Source organism: Argopecten irradians, chromosome 2 (genome assembly GCF_041381155.1).
Source record: "Argopecten irradians isolate NY chromosome 2, Ai_NY, whole genome shotgun sequence".
In the NCBI taxonomy this organism is placed as follows: domain Eukaryota; kingdom Metazoa; phylum Mollusca; class Bivalvia; order Pectinida; family Pectinidae; genus Argopecten; species Argopecten irradians.
In genome coordinates, this window is record NC_091135.1 from 31,047,252 (window position 1) to 31,065,538 (window position 18,287).

At 34.8% G+C, this 18,287-nt stretch overlaps 1 protein-coding gene across 5 annotated transcripts in view; it reads left to right on the forward strand.

The window, feature by feature from the left end:
• The first annotated feature begins 13,681 nt into the window (after positions 1–13,681).
• LOC138315129 (1-phosphatidylinositol 4,5-bisphosphate phosphodiesterase gamma-1-like) overlaps positions 13,682–18,287 on the forward strand; it is a 52,664-nt gene continuing 48,058 nt past the window's right edge. For all 5 annotated transcript variants that reach the window (XM_069255897.1, XM_069255899.1, XM_069255894.1 and 2 more), the window contains exon 1: positions 13,682–14,095. In XM_069255897.1, coding sequence (XP_069111998.1) covers positions 13,909–14,095 — 187 coding nt within the window. In that variant the 5' untranslated portion in view covers positions 13,682–13,908. The remainder of the gene's footprint in view (positions 14,096–18,287) is intronic.

Genomic DNA, 18,287 nt, shown 5'->3' on the forward strand with positions numbered 1-18,287 from the left:
GCGGTATATTCATGTTGTGTCTTCTTGTATAGTGGAACTTTTGCCCTTTTTATAGTGCTATATCACTGGAGCATGCCGCCAAAGACACCAAGCAACACACCCCACCCGGTCACATTATACTGACAACGGGCGAATCAGTCGTCCCACTCCCCTTTTGCTGAGCGCTAAGCAGGAGCAGAAACTACCACTTTTATAGACTTTGGTGTGTCTCGGCCAGGGGACAGAACCCAGAGCCTTCCTCACAGGGGCGAACGCTCAACTCAAGGCCAAAAGTGAGGCGGTGCCAAGGGAGGCATTAGGAAGGATAAAGTCAGTTAGGAAGAATAGAAAAGATAAGATCCTAAGTTTAGTCGCCTTTTACGATCATGCAATAGGGCAGCAGGTACAATTCTAACGCCCTACCTGCAGGGCAAATCAGTATGAGTTGTAGATGAAATAAGATATATTTACTGTAAAAGGGCGTGTAAATTACTTTACTGGCCATATATTCACCTCCAAAAGTTACCAGATAAAAGTGCTATTATTGTTATTTGCTAATTTTGATATTTTTCAAACTCCATATTGAATTAGATTTTCTTCCACAACTATCTTAATGAATATAAAAACATGTTGGTATATAATATTTATATACATTTCTATTATGTTTTACGTAATTGATCGGTTATATTAGCTTGTTTAAATGTTGATAATCAACCTTAGAAAACACTTTTTAGCTATTTTTTTTTATATGGGCGACCAAAATTTATATATAATGAATATGGGGAATCTTTCTGACTTAAGTTTGATTGCATTACCGAAACAATTTAGAATTTTTTTGATAATTGTTCGAATTAATAAATGCAGTTAAACATCTTTTTGATAAAGGGAATGAGGCGACTGGTTTTCCCGTTACCTTTATTGGAAATTGAAATTCATTACCATATTTTGGGGAAAACTAATTTTTATCTAGGTCACTACTGACATTATACACAGGTCTTCATCGTATGGATGTGGATATCAGTTAGCCCTTAATTAACATTAATCTTAATAACTTATTATGTGATAAGCCATGCACTGTTGTTCAGGGATGTCTTTTACATGTAAGACAAGACAGTTGTGCTTATTTCTGTTATTTGGGTTGTTCTACCACAATTGTATAAAACTGGTGTTTTTCAATAAAGGGTGTTATTTTCAAAATATCAGTAAAATAATCATATCAAATCGATTGTTTTTTAATTTATGAATAATTTTATTTCTCTAGGCCATGGAATTATATTTAAACAGGCTGCAAACATGTGTGAAGTTTTTTGAGAGTTATATAAAAACAATCTTATAGTCAATTTACAAGAAAAAATCCAATTTTAAAGCCTCTGATATTACAGAAATATATACATGTGTCATGCACCCTTTTAGCAATGATATTTATATTTTTTCTAGCTGTCCGAGAACAAAGTATTTTTTTTTCAAAATCGAATACCTTTTAGTGATTTTATGACGCAACGAATATTGATGCAATGTTTCTTTTATGTAATTATAGGCCGACGAACCTTTGTTTCCCCCTTTGGCCCTGCAGGTAGTGCGTTAGATTTGTATCTGCTGCCCCTATTGTGTGATAGTAAAAGGCGACTAAATAGAATCGTTTCTTTCTTCCTAGCTTACTTGCTTCTTCCTAACGTCTTCCTCATTTGGTCTACCCTGCAGATAGGGCGTTAGAATTGTACCTGCTGTCCCTATTGGATGATCGTAAGACTTTAGAGGCGACTAAATTTAGGATCTTATCTTTTCTCTTCTTCCTAACTGACTTTATTTTTCCTAATGCCTCCTTTGGCAACGCCTCACTTTTGGCCTTGAGTTGAGCGTTCGCACCTGTGAGGAAGGCTCTGGGTTCTGTCCCCTGGCCGAGACACACCAAAGTCTATAAAAGTGGTAGTTTCTGCTCCTGCATAACGTTCAGCATACAGGGAGTGGGACGACTGGTTCGCCCGTTGTCAGTATAATGTGACCGGGTGGGGTGTTTTGCTTGGTGTCTTCGGCGGCATGCTTCAGTGTTATAGCACTATAAAAAGAGCAAGAGTTCCACTATACAAGAAGACACAACATGAATATACCGCAGTCCCGAAACTCTTTAATAGTTACAGATTCGGCTGTAATTTTGAAATATATAGAAAGCGTTAGTGATTTTATATACATAACATTATCACTTATTTTATTATAATTATTGTTCAGTCGTACCTACAATGTAGCTTATTATGCAATACATCTTTATGAATGTTAATATGAAAGTACAAACTTCTTGAATTTGACTTTATTCATGAAAATAAGAGCAAATATATCTCATTATTTGAATATAAAAAATGCTGTATAAACAGTTTGTCCCCGATATTTGAAAGTAGTAGTATGTATTTTTAAAATATGTAACAAACAGTTCAGGAAAGGCAAAAGCACAAGGTCTACAAAATATACTACAAAGACATTAATCTGAATCCTTTACTGGACAAACTTTGGTTGGTTAATTAATTAGGGGTTTCAAAATACCCTGTTAACGGCTAGCTAAGTCATTTTATGACGGAATTCTTCGTCTGTGATGTTGTGTGTGCTACGGATGTCTTGGTAAGCTGCGGTATACTTACTTATACTTTACATGAAATAGTGAAACTTTTGTCCGTTTTGAAAGCATCATTTCACTGAAGTATGCAACCAAAGATACCAAAAATCACACCGTAATCAGTCAACACGAACAAACCAGTCGTCCCATTTCCTTTATGCTAAGCGCTAACACGAATCAGACACTGACACTTTTATGGGCTAAGGTGAGTCTCGGCCAGGGACGTAATCCTCAAAGGGGCGAAAATTTAACTCACGGACAAAAATAGATAGGCTGTGGTGTTAAGAAGAAAAGAAATGGTAAGATACCAAATTTAGATTTTAAAGATCATGAAAGGGTGGCAACAGATATTTATTTATTTATTTACTGTCGAAATATAGGAAGGTATATAATTGAGCATGCACTAAGGATGTTGAATGAGGCTGATGTTGTTGACTTTTATAACAGAACCATCATAAAATGTCCATAATACAACAGTACTTCGATGAAAACATTTCTTTACACCTTTAAATGTGCAATATATTATCTAAAGATATCAGTATGAGTTGTAGATGAAATAAGATATATTTACTGTAAAAGGGCGTGTAAATTACTTTACTGGCCATATATTCACCTCCAAAAGTTACCAGATAAAAGTGCTATTATTGTTATTTGCTAATTTTGATATTTTTCAAACTCCATATTGAATTAGATTTTCTTCCACAACTATCTTAATGAATATAAAAACATGTTGGTATATAATATTTATATACATTTCTATTATGTTTTACGTAATTGATCGGTTATATTAGCTTGTTTAAATGTTGATAATCAACCTTAGAAAACACTTTTTAGCTATTTTTTTTTATATGGGCGACCAAAATTTATATATAATGAATATGGGGAATCTTTCTGTCTTAAGTTTGATTGCATTACCGAAACAATTTAGAATTTTTTTGATAATTGTTCGAATTAATAAATGCAGTTAAACATCTTTTTGATAAAGGGAATGAGGCGACTGGTTTTCCCGTTACCTTTATTGGAAATTGAAATTCATTACCATATTTTGGGGAAAACTAATTTTTATCTAGGTCACTACAGACATTATACACAGGTCTTCATAGTATGGATGTGGATATCAGTTAGCCCTTAATTAACATTAATCTTAATAACTTTCTATGTGATAAGCCACGCACTGTTGTTCAGGGATGTCTTTTACATGTAAGACAAGACAGTTGTGCTTATTTCTGTTATTTGGGTTGTACTACCACAATTGTATAAAACTGGTGTTTTTCAACAAAGGGTGTTATTTTCAAAATATCAGTAAAATAATCATATCAAATCGATTGTTTTTTAATTTATAAATAATTTTATTTCTCTAGGCCATGGAATTATATTTAAACAGGCTGCAAACATGTGTGAAGTTTTTTGAGAGTTATATAAAAACAATCTTATAGTCAATTTACAAGAAAAAATCCAATTTTAAAGCCTCTGATATTACAGAAATATATACATGTGTCATGCACCCTTTTAGCAATGATATTTTATATTTTTTCTAGCTGTCCGAGAACAAAGTATTTTTTTTCAAAATCGAATACCTTTTAGTGATTTTATGACGCAACGAATATTGATGCAATGTTTCTTTTATGTAATTATAGGCCGACGAACCTTTGTTTCCCCCTTTGGCCCTGCAGGTAGTGCGTTAGATTTGTATCTGCTGCCCCTATTGTGTGATAGTAAAAGGCGACTAAATAGAATCGTTTCTTTCTTCCTAGCTTACTTGCTTCTTCCTAACGTCTTCCTCATTTGGTCTACCCTGCAGATAGGGCGTTAGAATTGTACCTGCTGTCCCTATTGCATGATCGTAAGAGGCGACTAAATTTAGGATCTTATCTTTTCTCTTCTTCCTAACTGACTTTATTTTTCCTAATGCCTCCTTTGGCAACGCCTCACTTTTGGCCTTGAGTTGAGCGTTCGCACCTGTGAGGAAGGCTCTGGGTTCTGTCCCCTTGCCGAGACACACCAAAGTCTATAAAAGTGGTAGTTTCTGCTCCTGCATAACGTTCAGCATACAGGAAGTGGGACGACTGGCTCGCCCGTTGTCAGTATAATGTGACCGGGTGGGGTGTTTTTGCTTGGTGTCTTCGGCGGCATGCTTCAGTGTTATAGCACTATAAAAAGAGCAAGAGTCCACTATACAAGAAAGACACAACATGAATATACCGCAGTCTCCCAAAACACACACCTCGCACAACATACATGCAACACACCGCATACATGGGAGGCCGTCCTTACATGACCATAGCTGTTAATAGGACGTTAATAAATCAAACAAACAAACAAACAAACAAAAAAGCCTTCTGTTGAACGCTCGCCCCTGTGAAGTAGGCTAAATGGTTTTTTTTCCGCTGGCTGAGACACTCCAAAGTTTATAAAGTGGTAGATTCTGCTCTTGCTTAGCACTCAGCATGAAGGGAGTGGGACGACTAGTTCGCCCTTTGTAAGTATAAGGTGACCGGGTGGGGTGTGTGGCTTGATGTCTTCGGCGGCATGCTTCAGTGATATAGCACTACACAAGAAGACACAACATTATATACCGCAGTATCCCAAAACTTACCCGACCCTCATAAACGCAACATACCGCATACATGGGAAGCCGTCCTTACATGACTCTGAATGAAATAGGACGTTCCTGTACCTGCTGCATGATCGTAAAAGGTGACTAAATTTAGGATTTTATCTTTTCTCATCGTTCTAAATGATTTTCTGCTTCTTTTCATTTCCCTTGTGACACCGCTTCTCTTTGGGCTTCAGTTGAACGTTGGCCCTTGTGAGTTACACTCTGTTCTGTAGAACAGATACTTATCCTTAATTTAGTCACTTTTACGATTAAGAGATTGTTTGTGTGTTTGATTATTTTAACGTCCTTTTATTCAATTCAATTCTTTTTTTCCCTTAAGTTTACAACTTATTGCAATTGAAATACATGACACACATATAAATACAATCACATAGAAATTAGTACAACATCAAAGACAAGTTACAACTGTAATATACATTGAAAACTTCAATTTTTATTTGGACATCGGAGTTTTGGTTGAATATATTATGTGCAGTCAATTTGTATGATTTAAAATATGTTCACAAATGATATTAGTTTACTATAATATACTTCCTTGATAAAGGCTACACAACTCACAGGCTAAGTAAACAATACTAAAATAACTATGCTGAAATTAGCATGATTCAAGGACTGCCTCCCATGTATGTAGTGTGTAGCGTGTGTGAAGTGCGAGGTGCGTGTTTTGGGATACTGCGGTATGTTCGTGTTGACTTGTGTCTTCTTGTATAGTGAAACCGTTGCCCTTTTTATAGTGTTATATTACTGAAGTGTGCCGCCGAAGACACCAAGCAACACACCCCACCCGGTCACATTATACTGACAACGGGCGAACCAGTCGTTCCACTCCCTGTATGCTGTGCGCTAAGCAGAAGCAGAAACTACCATTTTTATAGTCTTTGGTGTGTCTCGGCCAGGGGACAGAACCCAGAGCCTTCCTCACAGGGGCGAACGCTCAACTCAAGTCCAAAAGTGAGACGGTGCTAAGGGAGGCATTAGGAAAGATAAATTCAGTTTGGAAGAAGACAAAAGATAAGATCCTAAATGTAGTCGCCTTTTACGATCATGCAATAGGGTCAACCGGTACAATTCTGACGCCCTACCTGCAGGGCAAAAGAAGTTAATAAGGTAATTGATAAGTGACATGCTAAGCTTATAGTGTTATATGAGAAAACAGCAACAGAAGGAATTACATTGTTCTGCTCATCTTAGGGTACCCTTTTCTACTCACCATTGACTTTACTTGTCGGTTTAGGAGATCACAACATACGAAGTAAGTTAATACTATTATCATCGTTATATGACTCGTAGCATTCCGAATTAACCCAATCATGTGCTTCTGGCATATGAAACGCTAATTTCATCATCAGGGCCATTCGGATACCTCTCTAAATAGTCACAAAATGACTACAGATACAGCACAGTGGTCCTGACCATTACGCACTCTTTTTGAATACGCACAGCAAGAGCGTTTATTCATATTACTTTTGACTGAGCTGGTAAAACATCATAAGTATCAATGAGTTGTGCTCCAACATAAACTTACGTTGAGAGAATGTGGGCGCAGTAGATTGAGGCGGCCGAAAATCTTAGGTCATATAGTTATAGGGAAATATAAAATCAACTGTTAATGAATTAAATATTTTGTCATGAAAAGTATTAAAAGTTATAATGGTGAATATTCTCTGTGTTGTTAAACGCATCAGTAATATTTTGTTTTTTTAACCGTACACTGATTTTTGCTGGTACCATGAATTTCCAAAACCCCAATTGAGGAAAGTTTTTGTGACATTTTTTTTCGTTGAAATTGAGCTGTTATTGTCTCAATGATGGCATTTTTGTATAGATCATTTGGAAAGGAAAATTATCGCTCTTTCCAACATTTGTTTCCACTTTTAACCGTTTTTGTAAAGACTAACTAGAAATATGATTTTTCGTCGCTTAAGCTAAACGGGTAGTTTTTTTTCTTGTGAAGCTTTCTACCATTTTGAGGTATAGTACTACAGTACACTGTATGTAGAAAAACAAGTTGCCGATTTTTTTTTTATTTAAACACCTGGTGGGTCCAAATTATACTGTACAACTCATTCTCAGACAAAACTAATCAAAGGGAAGCAACTCTGATAATGATAAATTACATGTGTATATTTCTTTTGTTTTCTTTTTCGTCTTTTTCTTTACCTGTCTTTCAAAACTTTGTTTTCTATTATAGTTAATTTTAATTTCAGTCCATAAATTAATCTTTTACTTTCTCTTTTTTCTGTCTATCTTGTTTTCCTATATTGTTTCTTTTCTCCCTTTCATTCCTTAAAGAAGAATTCTGCTATCGAAATTGGTTAAGAACTCATTACTGACCTCGAACTTGTTCACTGAAACTCGTTGGTAAGGTTCAAGGTCACGGGAGTCGGTCGTGGATATTCAGATACAATTACGTTGATAATAACATTGATCAATTTGTTTTTCAATGGCCTTTTTTGTTTTATGTAGTTTATATTTCACATAGCTATCCTTTGATATTGGCCTGAACGATTTCGAATAGAATCTGGACTTCAAGGGCAGTTTTTTTTCTATTTTTTGATGAATTTAAGTTATGAACATAATGTAAATATTTCTTATTTAAAATGGTTCTTCCTCTAGATAGATATACAAATGTATATTACACTATTGCTTCCATTCCATGGGGTTTTATCCTAAGCAGTAACTCCAAGACACAAACTTGGGAGGTAACCGAAGTCCTGCTTGCCCAAATATCCACTCCGAACTCTGTCCAGATTGACCAGATGTGCCCGTCGACAACGATTTTCAGTTTCCTGGTGGTCTGTTTGAAACGTTGTCACAGACGGAAGAGGAGGAGGACTTTGGCCTTTCATCAATCATCAATGGTAGACGTGGTTACTCCAACACCAGCAATTTAAATACATGGTGAAAAGACCTATTGTTTTTGTTCTGTTATTTATTATTTTGCACAGAAAGTTGTTTACAAAGGATCTCCGAAATGGCAAGAGATATGCCAATGAACATGTCACCAGATTGAAGGGCATGAGTATGTTTAATTTTTTTTTTAAATCTAACACGACCGCTATCCTCTTACTTCCGATTTTAAACTTACGTCATTATCTCGATAACGACTTAACAATTTTATTTCTGTTTTGGATGTGTTATGTAGAATAAAAAATGGAGCAAATACCTAAGGTATCACTTTTCTGTTAAATGTCACCTTACGTTTGGAAATAAGGGTCAAAGTTCAAAAGTGCATTTTTTGAAGAAAAAAAATCATTAAAAATTCTTCTCAAGATCTAGAAGTACTAAAGACCTAATATTAGGTCTGTAGCATGCTGACATAAATGGCTACCAAGTTCGATAATTATGAATAACCTTGACCTTCATTTAAAGTCACATGGGACAAAAATCCTAAAATCTTCAAATGACTTTTTGTGAAGTTCTAAGAGGCCTGTAGCATGCTGACATAAATGACTACTAAATAAATTAATATGATTGATCTTGACCTATATTCAAGGCAAGGGGCCAGAAACTCTAATATCTTCGAATGACTTCTTGTGAAGTTCTAGAAGGCATAGAGACATAATATTAGGCCTGTTGCATGCTGACAATATGGCTATCTATTTTCTGAATGTGATTGGTCTTTTCACCTACATTGTATATCAAGGTCACGGGTGCCAAAAAACTTTAAATCTTCAAAGTACTTCTTGTCAAGTTCTGAAAGGCCTAGAGACCTGAATCACGTTTCTTTCTTCCTACCATACTTTCTTCCTAACGTCTACCTTGACACCACCTCACGTTTGACCTTCTTTGAGAGCTCGCCCATGTATGGGTTGGGTTCTATTCCCTGGCCAAGATACAACATAGTCTATAAAAGTGGTAGTTTCTACTCCTGCTTAGCGCTCAGCATAAAGGGAGTCGGACGACTGGTTCGCCCGTTGTCGGTATAATGTGACCGGGTGAGGTATGTTGCTTGGTGTCTTCAGCGGCATACTCCAGTGATATAGCACTATAAAAAGAGCAAGAGTTCAACTATGCAAGAAGACATAAAACGAATATACCGCAGTCTTCCAAAACACCCGCACTTCACACACGCATCACACTGCATTGGAGACCGTCCTTACATGGCCCTGGCTGTAAATAGGACGTTAATTTAATCGAACAAACATACAAACAATGAAAATTAAATGAAAACTCAGTGATTTCTCTCCCGGAATATTACCAGTAAAGTGGAAAATGAGTAGCAATAGAAAATGATAATAATTAATACAGGAAACTGGAAGAAAGGAAGAACAAGGTGTTGAATATCAAACTCTTTAATGTCCCAGAGAAGATGGACAAAAACAACAATGATATGTCTGATGAAAACCAGTCGAACTTACTACCCAATTTAGAATGGGTAAATATGAAAAGATCAGACTGCTTTTGGTTCTTGTGAGAAAGAAATCTCTCCTTGAGAATGTTCCTCATATAGCCAACAAAGCCCCGAGTCATGTGAGGAAAGTAGAGCGACCAACCCAGAATACAAAAAGAAGAAAACGGAAGAAGAAAAAGTACAAATAAATCCTAACCTCCCCAATGAAGCAGAGCCAACAATATGATCATCATCAGTGCCTTTGTTACACCCAGACGTCAGTACAAGTGTACAGGAGGAAGGGGAAGAGTGAACCAACCACAAGCTACCAGGTTGAAGGAGACAGTTAGTAGATATTTAGTGATACCCCTGTCCCACAAAAGTCTACAACATGGACATACGTCCCATGTATTCCTCCCAAATCAGCTCATCGAGTTGAGGTAATCACCACGCAATGATGTATGGGATAGGAAATATGCCCTCAAGATACCCTACTAGACCAATAAGATGTTGCTCCTTTTATTTATATACAGAGGCATCTGGACTTGGAGGCACAACAGGACACACAACGATTACAGAAGTGTTAAACGAAGAAACTACATGAATCTAAAGGCCTTGAGAATTCCAGTACTGGAATACAATAAGGTCATCACAAAAAGATATCGTTTAAAAAATGGATTCTTATTAAATTTTTGAATTCTTAAAGATCTCAGATATGGTAAAGCATCAGTTGAAGATCGAATAAGTCTCCCCATATACATATGTACTTAAATTACACCGCTGAAACATGAAGAATGTTTAATCATTATCCTAACCTGTTCAATATGACTTTAGGGACATCTTAACTTTTGAACTTTCTATATGAATATGAAATGAATAATCCCACATATGTACTTAATACCGCTGTACATAGAATTTAATTTTACCTTTACTGACTTTAGGAAAAATAAACTATTGAAATAGGAAATAAATAAACATTTCTAATTACCGACCTATAACTATTATTTTAACTGTTGGAAAAACATTTGAAATGGCAGTTTATATACAATTTATTTTTTCTCTTATTAAAATCCTTATTTTATCAGTTGTAATCGGATTTTATGCAGATACAGTCAACAGTATATCTACTAATAGATTTTTTTCTATTTGCATGTTGCTACAAATAACCAGTACCAAGTATACTTATAAAAAATAATGACAGCATTTTCATTCCTAAAGACCAACTCTCTTTCACTCACATAGTTCTTACCTTCTGTTGAAACTGGATTAACTTAATTGCTGTAGATAATGTCTCAAATAACATATCCTCACAATTTCAGCGGTTACTGTCGTAATAAATATCCGCATTACGACATCGAAAGTAACCCTTGGAAAACCAAGGCTGCAAATAACCGCAAAGTTGAATCATCGTGAGATTTGTGGCTTTTAGTAGATAGTAGTGTTTTGCAAAGTAAAATCACGTTTATTCATCGCATCACAAAAGGCCAACTTAATTTCTCGGTTCTGGATCTTTTAATTCAATGTAGTAAAATAACTTCAAAGCTGACAAAGCAAGTTAAAATCATTGAAATAATGAAAACTACGGTAAACAAAGTGCAATCCGGTCTGGATCAGGCGTGTGCAATTGACTATACATGTGTATATTTTTCTATATATGTGTACTAGTGTCAGTATTGCACACATATGGCTAGAAAACATATCCATAGAGTCATACGCCTCTTTTTCGGGTTGTGTAGACACTTTAAAAAAAATCAATCTATGTAGTTTGCATGTACTGTCATTTTAGTGATATTTAAACCGGAGACCTCCGTTTAAACATATAGGTCTCCACAAATGTTTAATATTACATCATAATATCTTAAATATATTTTGATTGATATATATTTAAATTTGATTTATTAGTTGTATTGTCATTTTGGGTAATTTATATAAAACATAAGATCTATATTGAAATCAAGTAAAAGTTGTGTACATGTAGTACATATGTTGAAGTTTAATTTAAAGTGATGATATATCATAGAGCTGTTATAGTGCTTACACATTAAATAAATATTTTTATCATATACAATTTTTGTTTTGTTCAAGCAGTATTTAGCAGTACTTAAAATGTGACTTCATCTAATCCTTGATCTACATTTACATGTAGTTGTTGTGTTGGATATACCCAATGTCATTGGTACAAAAGTCTATCACATACATATTTATACTGGTATACATGGGGATACCTGAATAAATGACTTGTGTACTGTAACCTCTACTCACACAGGTCTCTCGTCATGGCCACCATGCCTAGGGCCTTCGATCTCTCCCTTCTTCCCCAACCCACAAAATAAGGTGACACCTTACCTGAGATTATAACCAGGCGTCACAGGTAAGAACCACAGGGGTCCATTATATAGCATTCAATTCAATTGATAGCATGCTGCGACAGCCTCTGTACCTGTACATGTATATACAGTAAAAGACAACCAATCTACTTGGCCCCATGTGGTTTTGTTTCCAATAATTTTCTCAAAATGCTTTGTATCTTGTTTTTATTTTATTTAATTGAGGAGGGGAAGAAGGGGTTACTTTTTATTATAGTTAAATTTATACTAACTCCCTATATTTTAATACACGTACAGTATGTGTATTCCATGGATTTATATACGTCCTTGGTGTATTCCAAACAAGCTTTAAGACAATACCCCTGAACTCCATTATCCCCCACCCCCAAACCTATACCTAACGTATGTGTATTTCGCCACACTGACACTAATTCTGCCCTCTGGCCATGAATTGTTTTACCTGTAATTTAACTTACATCCTGGCTGAGGTTTTCTACTACTCCAACAAATCTACATGTAATATAGAAAAGGATGTGACTACCTGAATGAACGTATAACCTGTAACCTAGCTATAATAGATGTAGCTACACCGTATCCCTCAACCGATTTCGTCTACATAATATATTATATACAAAATGTAGTACTAATGTCTATTGGATTTATTTTAATTATTAAAATACATCAAATTTTTGAACTGAAATATTGTTTAAGTTTACAATAGGTAAGTATCAACCAAAGTTTGAATATGTTTACCAAATTAAATATATCAACATGGTAAAGACTAAAATTAAATCAAGGACGTATATAACTTATAAATCCTTGATTAAATGAATGATGTTTTAAGAAACAATTGCTAAATAAATGTATTTAAGCTAATTTAATGAAATTAGACTGATAATAAAACTATATGATTTTTCTTTTTTTATTCAAACACGATTTAACTATTCATTTATTTGATTAATCAAATTTGTTTTTGCGAGGATTTATAAGGTGATAAATCATTGGTTTTTGTTAACTTTCTCTAGATAATTATTCATTTCACAGAATTTGATGGGGTCCACATTATAAGAACAGTATAGGTAGCTTCATATTGTTTTGTCCTGATCAAGAGTACTTAACCAAATATAGTCTAGATTCTAGACATGTAGCTACCAGACATGCAGGTAAGAATCACAGGTAGCCTTGTGTGCTGTCCATTACCTGTATGGGGGTTTTGATCTCGAATGTTTAAACGTAGCGCAAGCACTCAACTGTCACATACTACTGACTATAGGCACTGAATCAGCATTCGCTTCTTAGCCTCCTTTGAATGTGCTTTCCCTGATATCTTTCTTCGGTGAACATAGTCTTAATTTCATGCAATTTAGCTTAATTATTTTAAGTTCTTTAAATATGAATTCAGATTTTTAAAAAAGTACTTAAAATGGGAAAAAAACACGCTAAAAATGAAAAAAAAAATATATATATATTAAGTGTCGAATATAAAAAAAATATGAAAACTGTATTCAAGATTGTATTGGGTTTTTATATAAACGTGGAATAACATGTTCGTCTTTTGTACATTGTACATGTAGGTTAGACAGAAGTAAAATGAATTATTTCGAGTGAATTCTAACAGATCTGTGAATTTCAAGTCACATCTTTTTCACCAATCCTCATTTGAAAACAATTCAAAATAAAAATTTCCGTTATTATTTCATAAACGAAATGAACCGTTTACATTATGTTCATATACACTATTCTCCTTGTGATGCTTATTTATATATATTACAACGCAGTGTGAAAAACGAGTTACCTCCCTTGAGAAACAGGTGCTTGTAGTTAGCTCCCTTCACGCACCTGATACCATTTGGACTCATTCCCGGAAGAAAACAAAGTGAAAATGTGCTGGAATGGTTGACCGATCACTATTGAACATGGTTTAAAGTGAGATTATGTGTCCTTTTCACCCAGTCTAGTGTCATTCAGGAATTTTAACTCAAATCGTCATAATGTAAACGGCGTGACCACCTAGTCTGTGATTCCATGAGAAAATAACCCAAACATGGCGGTTGCGAATGGTCCTAATTCTGAAATTGTGGACACACTTCGGAATCTAGAACGAGGACTGGTTGTGACCATATTCTTTTCTAGAAGAAGACAAGGACCAGAAAGACGAACTCTTAAAGTGAAGTTAGAAACGAGACAGCTGTTATGGATAAAGGCTCAGGGAAGCAGACCAGAAGGCACAGGTATCTAAGAGTATTCCGACACGCTGGGCCTGATGCTGGGGATGGGGTGACGGGACGGGGACATACAGATGTAAAATCAGGGCACAGTGGCAGGGACGGGGGTTCTCCGCGCAATGGTGGGGGTGATTGTATCGTTGAGTTATTTTTCCAACGTAGAAAGCCATTTAAAATGACCCAGATCAGAACTAAAACTATACAAAGTATGAAAAAAATAGACATTGTGAAACGATGACTTTTGATTCTGCACAATATTCATTTTTTTTGTACTTTGGCTGAGTGCTGTTCAATTGTTCATATTCAAGTTCACAAGATAAAACTTCCTTATTTAGCGAATTAGCATATTAAAAATTATTAGTTGAAAATAAATTTAAAATAAACTTTTTCCACATACTCTTGTAGCAAAACAGAATTAGAAAGGTTGGATATAATTTATGAAGTAAACAAGTTTTCAATGTAAAATTACGTAATGTAAATTTTGTGTAATATTACACAGCCAGGGATTGAACTCGAGACCCCGACTAGTGGGATCAGTCTGGTCTGACACTCAACCGATTGAGCGTTATATTGCCGCGATTTACAGCTGGTCTTGACCAGAGTTACATACTTCTCTCCAGAAATGAACTTGTTCTCAAATTTTCAGGGTCACAATAATTTTTAACAGGTACTGTTGAGTATCATTCCTTAGTCCCTACATGGGCACAAATGTAACATGGAGATCGAGTGGTGTAGTTGTTAAGTAACACGCCTTTCTCTTAGTGGCAGGGATTCGATCCTCAGCACAGATGTGAAAAGGTCAGAGGTCACCTACCCGATCACGTGGGTTTTCTCCAGGCACTCCGGTTTCCTCTGACTCTTGCATTGCGCACTGTCATCCGGGCCATTGAAAGTGATTTGTATATTTGAAAAGTTGTACGCAATCGATGCAATATGAATACAGTTTATATTTAATATAATAGGGTGCCGGATTTATAATAAATTTTATCACTGCCTCTGCCAGGGATTGAACTCGGGGCCACTTTATTACTAGTCTGATGCTCAACCAATTAAAAAAGAGAGTCTCTCTCTGGCCGAGTGGTATATATTGCGACTGCCGCATTGACCAATGTTACAAATATAACATGTTATTCTAATAGATTGATAATACATATACCAGTAAATAGATAATCAGCATATAAATGATCCAATGCAATTGGATCAATTTAAAGGGACAATTCAGTCTAATAGTACATTAAGATTTGCACATAGTTTGGAAATAAACAAGTTCTAATGGAAATTAGATTACCGCAAGGACGTATATATGAGAAGGATAAGTCACACTGAGCTTTGGGGAAGTATAAAGCAGGAGCTTTTGTGTTTGTGCACTGACTGTGACGTTAGGCGAGGACTGATTTTCCTTTGATATCCGCTGGCGCAGTCCTTGATGTAGCTTGTGGATGCAAGGGTTACCGTCTTACTTTCTGAATCTTGCTGTCATTTCATGAGCTGTCATATTTTTGTAACGAAAATTTAAGACATATCTTCTCAATCATCCGTCCTTAAAGCAAGCAATAAACGTTGTGAAATTTGATAAACCTTACATTGGTGTTTCGTTTAACTCGATAAGATAAGTATTTATTGAGAAAAATGGTTTTTATTTCCAGTTCATAGGCGTCTCGTGTGGTGTTTAGTAGTGAAAAGAGACAATGACGAATCCTTCTCACTTATAAATCCTTGGATTACCGGTAGTTAGTTTTACTGTAATATGCCAGAAAAGCCTACTGTAGTCTGTATGTAGTGAAATGTATGTGAAATGCCTCAGCTATTGTCTGCCATTCACATATATAGTGGTTGGATGTCTTTATGCCGAACCCTGGCTCTTGCCAGTGTAGTAAAGAATTTTTTGTCTAGAAATACTCAAATCGCTCTTACAGTAGTGTGTTTACCTTTTTAAATGCATGTTCTTGTCTAAAAATAATTTCATCAACTTCTCAGTGGATATGTATTGCATTAGGTATACATGATGATGTTGTACCTGCTTAATCGTATTGATTAATTTCAACAATATCAATCAAAATACTTAACAATGTCGTGAAATTTGTCAATATTTCTTGTTATTTGTTTCACAGGGAATGTAGAATAATGCATTTATGTCATATTTTTTTTAGTGGTTAAGAAACAGAATTCGCCTCACTGAATTTTTATCTCCAAATAATATAACAATTTGTAAATGAAACTCTAGAGGATGTAATTAACAACTGTGCAGTTAATACAGTTATGATGCATCATCTATATAGCTAGTTTATCATGTGTATCTTTGTTTTGTCATATACAGGTACTGGTTGGTGGTTTTTCTCTGGGTACTCCGGCTTTCCTCCACCACCAAACCTGGCATGTCCTTACATGACCCTGGCTATTAATAGGATGTTAAACTAATAAAACCTAAAACCAAATGTTATGATTATATAATTAAAGAGCTCTGAATTTTTGTGATTATATCTAACCAACTAAAATTTAGACAAGTTCTAAAATTAATTTGAATGATTGGGAACAGTAATTAAAATAAAAAAGTTACATGCGAATCAAATGTAGTAAAAGAAACAGTTTAAAAAATTTAACATGCGTTTCAAAATGAAATCAAATAAGTCACAAAGATAGATCTGAGTATAAAAAAAATATTGCTGTGTAATTCAATTTTGGAGTCCGAACTGAAGCGATGGATTCCAATATCAATCCTTGTAGTCTCAGAGACCCACAAAGTCAAAACTTGAGGAAAAAACCTGACAATTTATTGTATATGTTGAATGTATTTGTTATGTAGACCAGTAAGTAATGTAAGAAATAGATTGGTACATTGATTTACTTAGGTGACTACCAAGGCCTTTAGTAAATACATGAACGTGATAAAAAATAAGCTTAGCATGGAACCAGGAAGCTGTATGCTAGCTGGCCAATACAGGCCATGATTCGGCAGTTTTAAACATGTATTTTCATGTCAGATAATGATCAATTTAAGGTACCCCATATATTACACCTGCACTTATAGATATTGTGTACATATACTGATATAAGATTGGAGTAACTGTACAGTGTATAATGATATAAGATTGGAGTAAGTACAGTTATAATGATATAAGATGGATTAACTGTACAGGAGATCTAGAAGATTGGAGTAACTGTACAGTGTATAATGATATAAGATTGGAGTAACTGTACAGTGTATAATGATATAAGATTGGAGTAACTGTACAGGTATTTAACAGTGTATATAAGATTAAGATTGGAGTAACTGTATTAAGATTGGAGTAACTGTACAGTGTATAATGATATAAGATTGGAGTAACTGTACAGTGTATAATGATATAAGATTGGAGTAACTGTACATGTATAATGATATAAGATTGGAGTAACTGTACAGTATATAATGATATAAGATTGGAGTAACTGTACAGTGTATATAATGATATAAGATTGGAGTAACTGTACAGTATATATAATGATATAAGATTGGAGTAACTGTACAGTATATAATGATATAAGATTGGAGTAACTGTATGACAGTATATAATGATCTAAGATTGGAGTAACTGTACAGTGTATAATGATATAAGATTGGAGTAACTGTACAGTATATAATGATATAAGATTGGAGTAACTGTACAGTATATAATGATATAAGATTGGAGTAACTATAGATATTGTGTACATATACTGATATAAGATTGGAGTAACTGTACAGTGTATAATGATATAAGATTGGAGTAACTGTACAGTATATATACTGATCTAAGATTGGAGTAACTGTACAGTATATATACTGATATAAGATTGGAGTAACTGTACAGTATATATACTGATCTAAGATTGGAGTAACTGTACAGTATATATACTGATCTAAGATTGGAGTAACTGTACAGTATATATACTGATCTAAGATTGGAGTAACTGTACAGTATATATACTGATCTAAGATTGGAGTAACTGTACAGTATATATACTGATCTAAGATTGGAGTAACTGTACAGTATATATACTGATCTAAGATTGGAGTAACTGTACAGTATATATACTGATCTAAGATTGGAGTAACTGTACAGTATATATATACTGATCTAAGATTGGAGTAACTGTACAGTATATATACTGATCTAAGATTGGAGTAACTGTACAGTATATATACTGATCTAAGATTGGAGTAACTGTACAGTATATATAC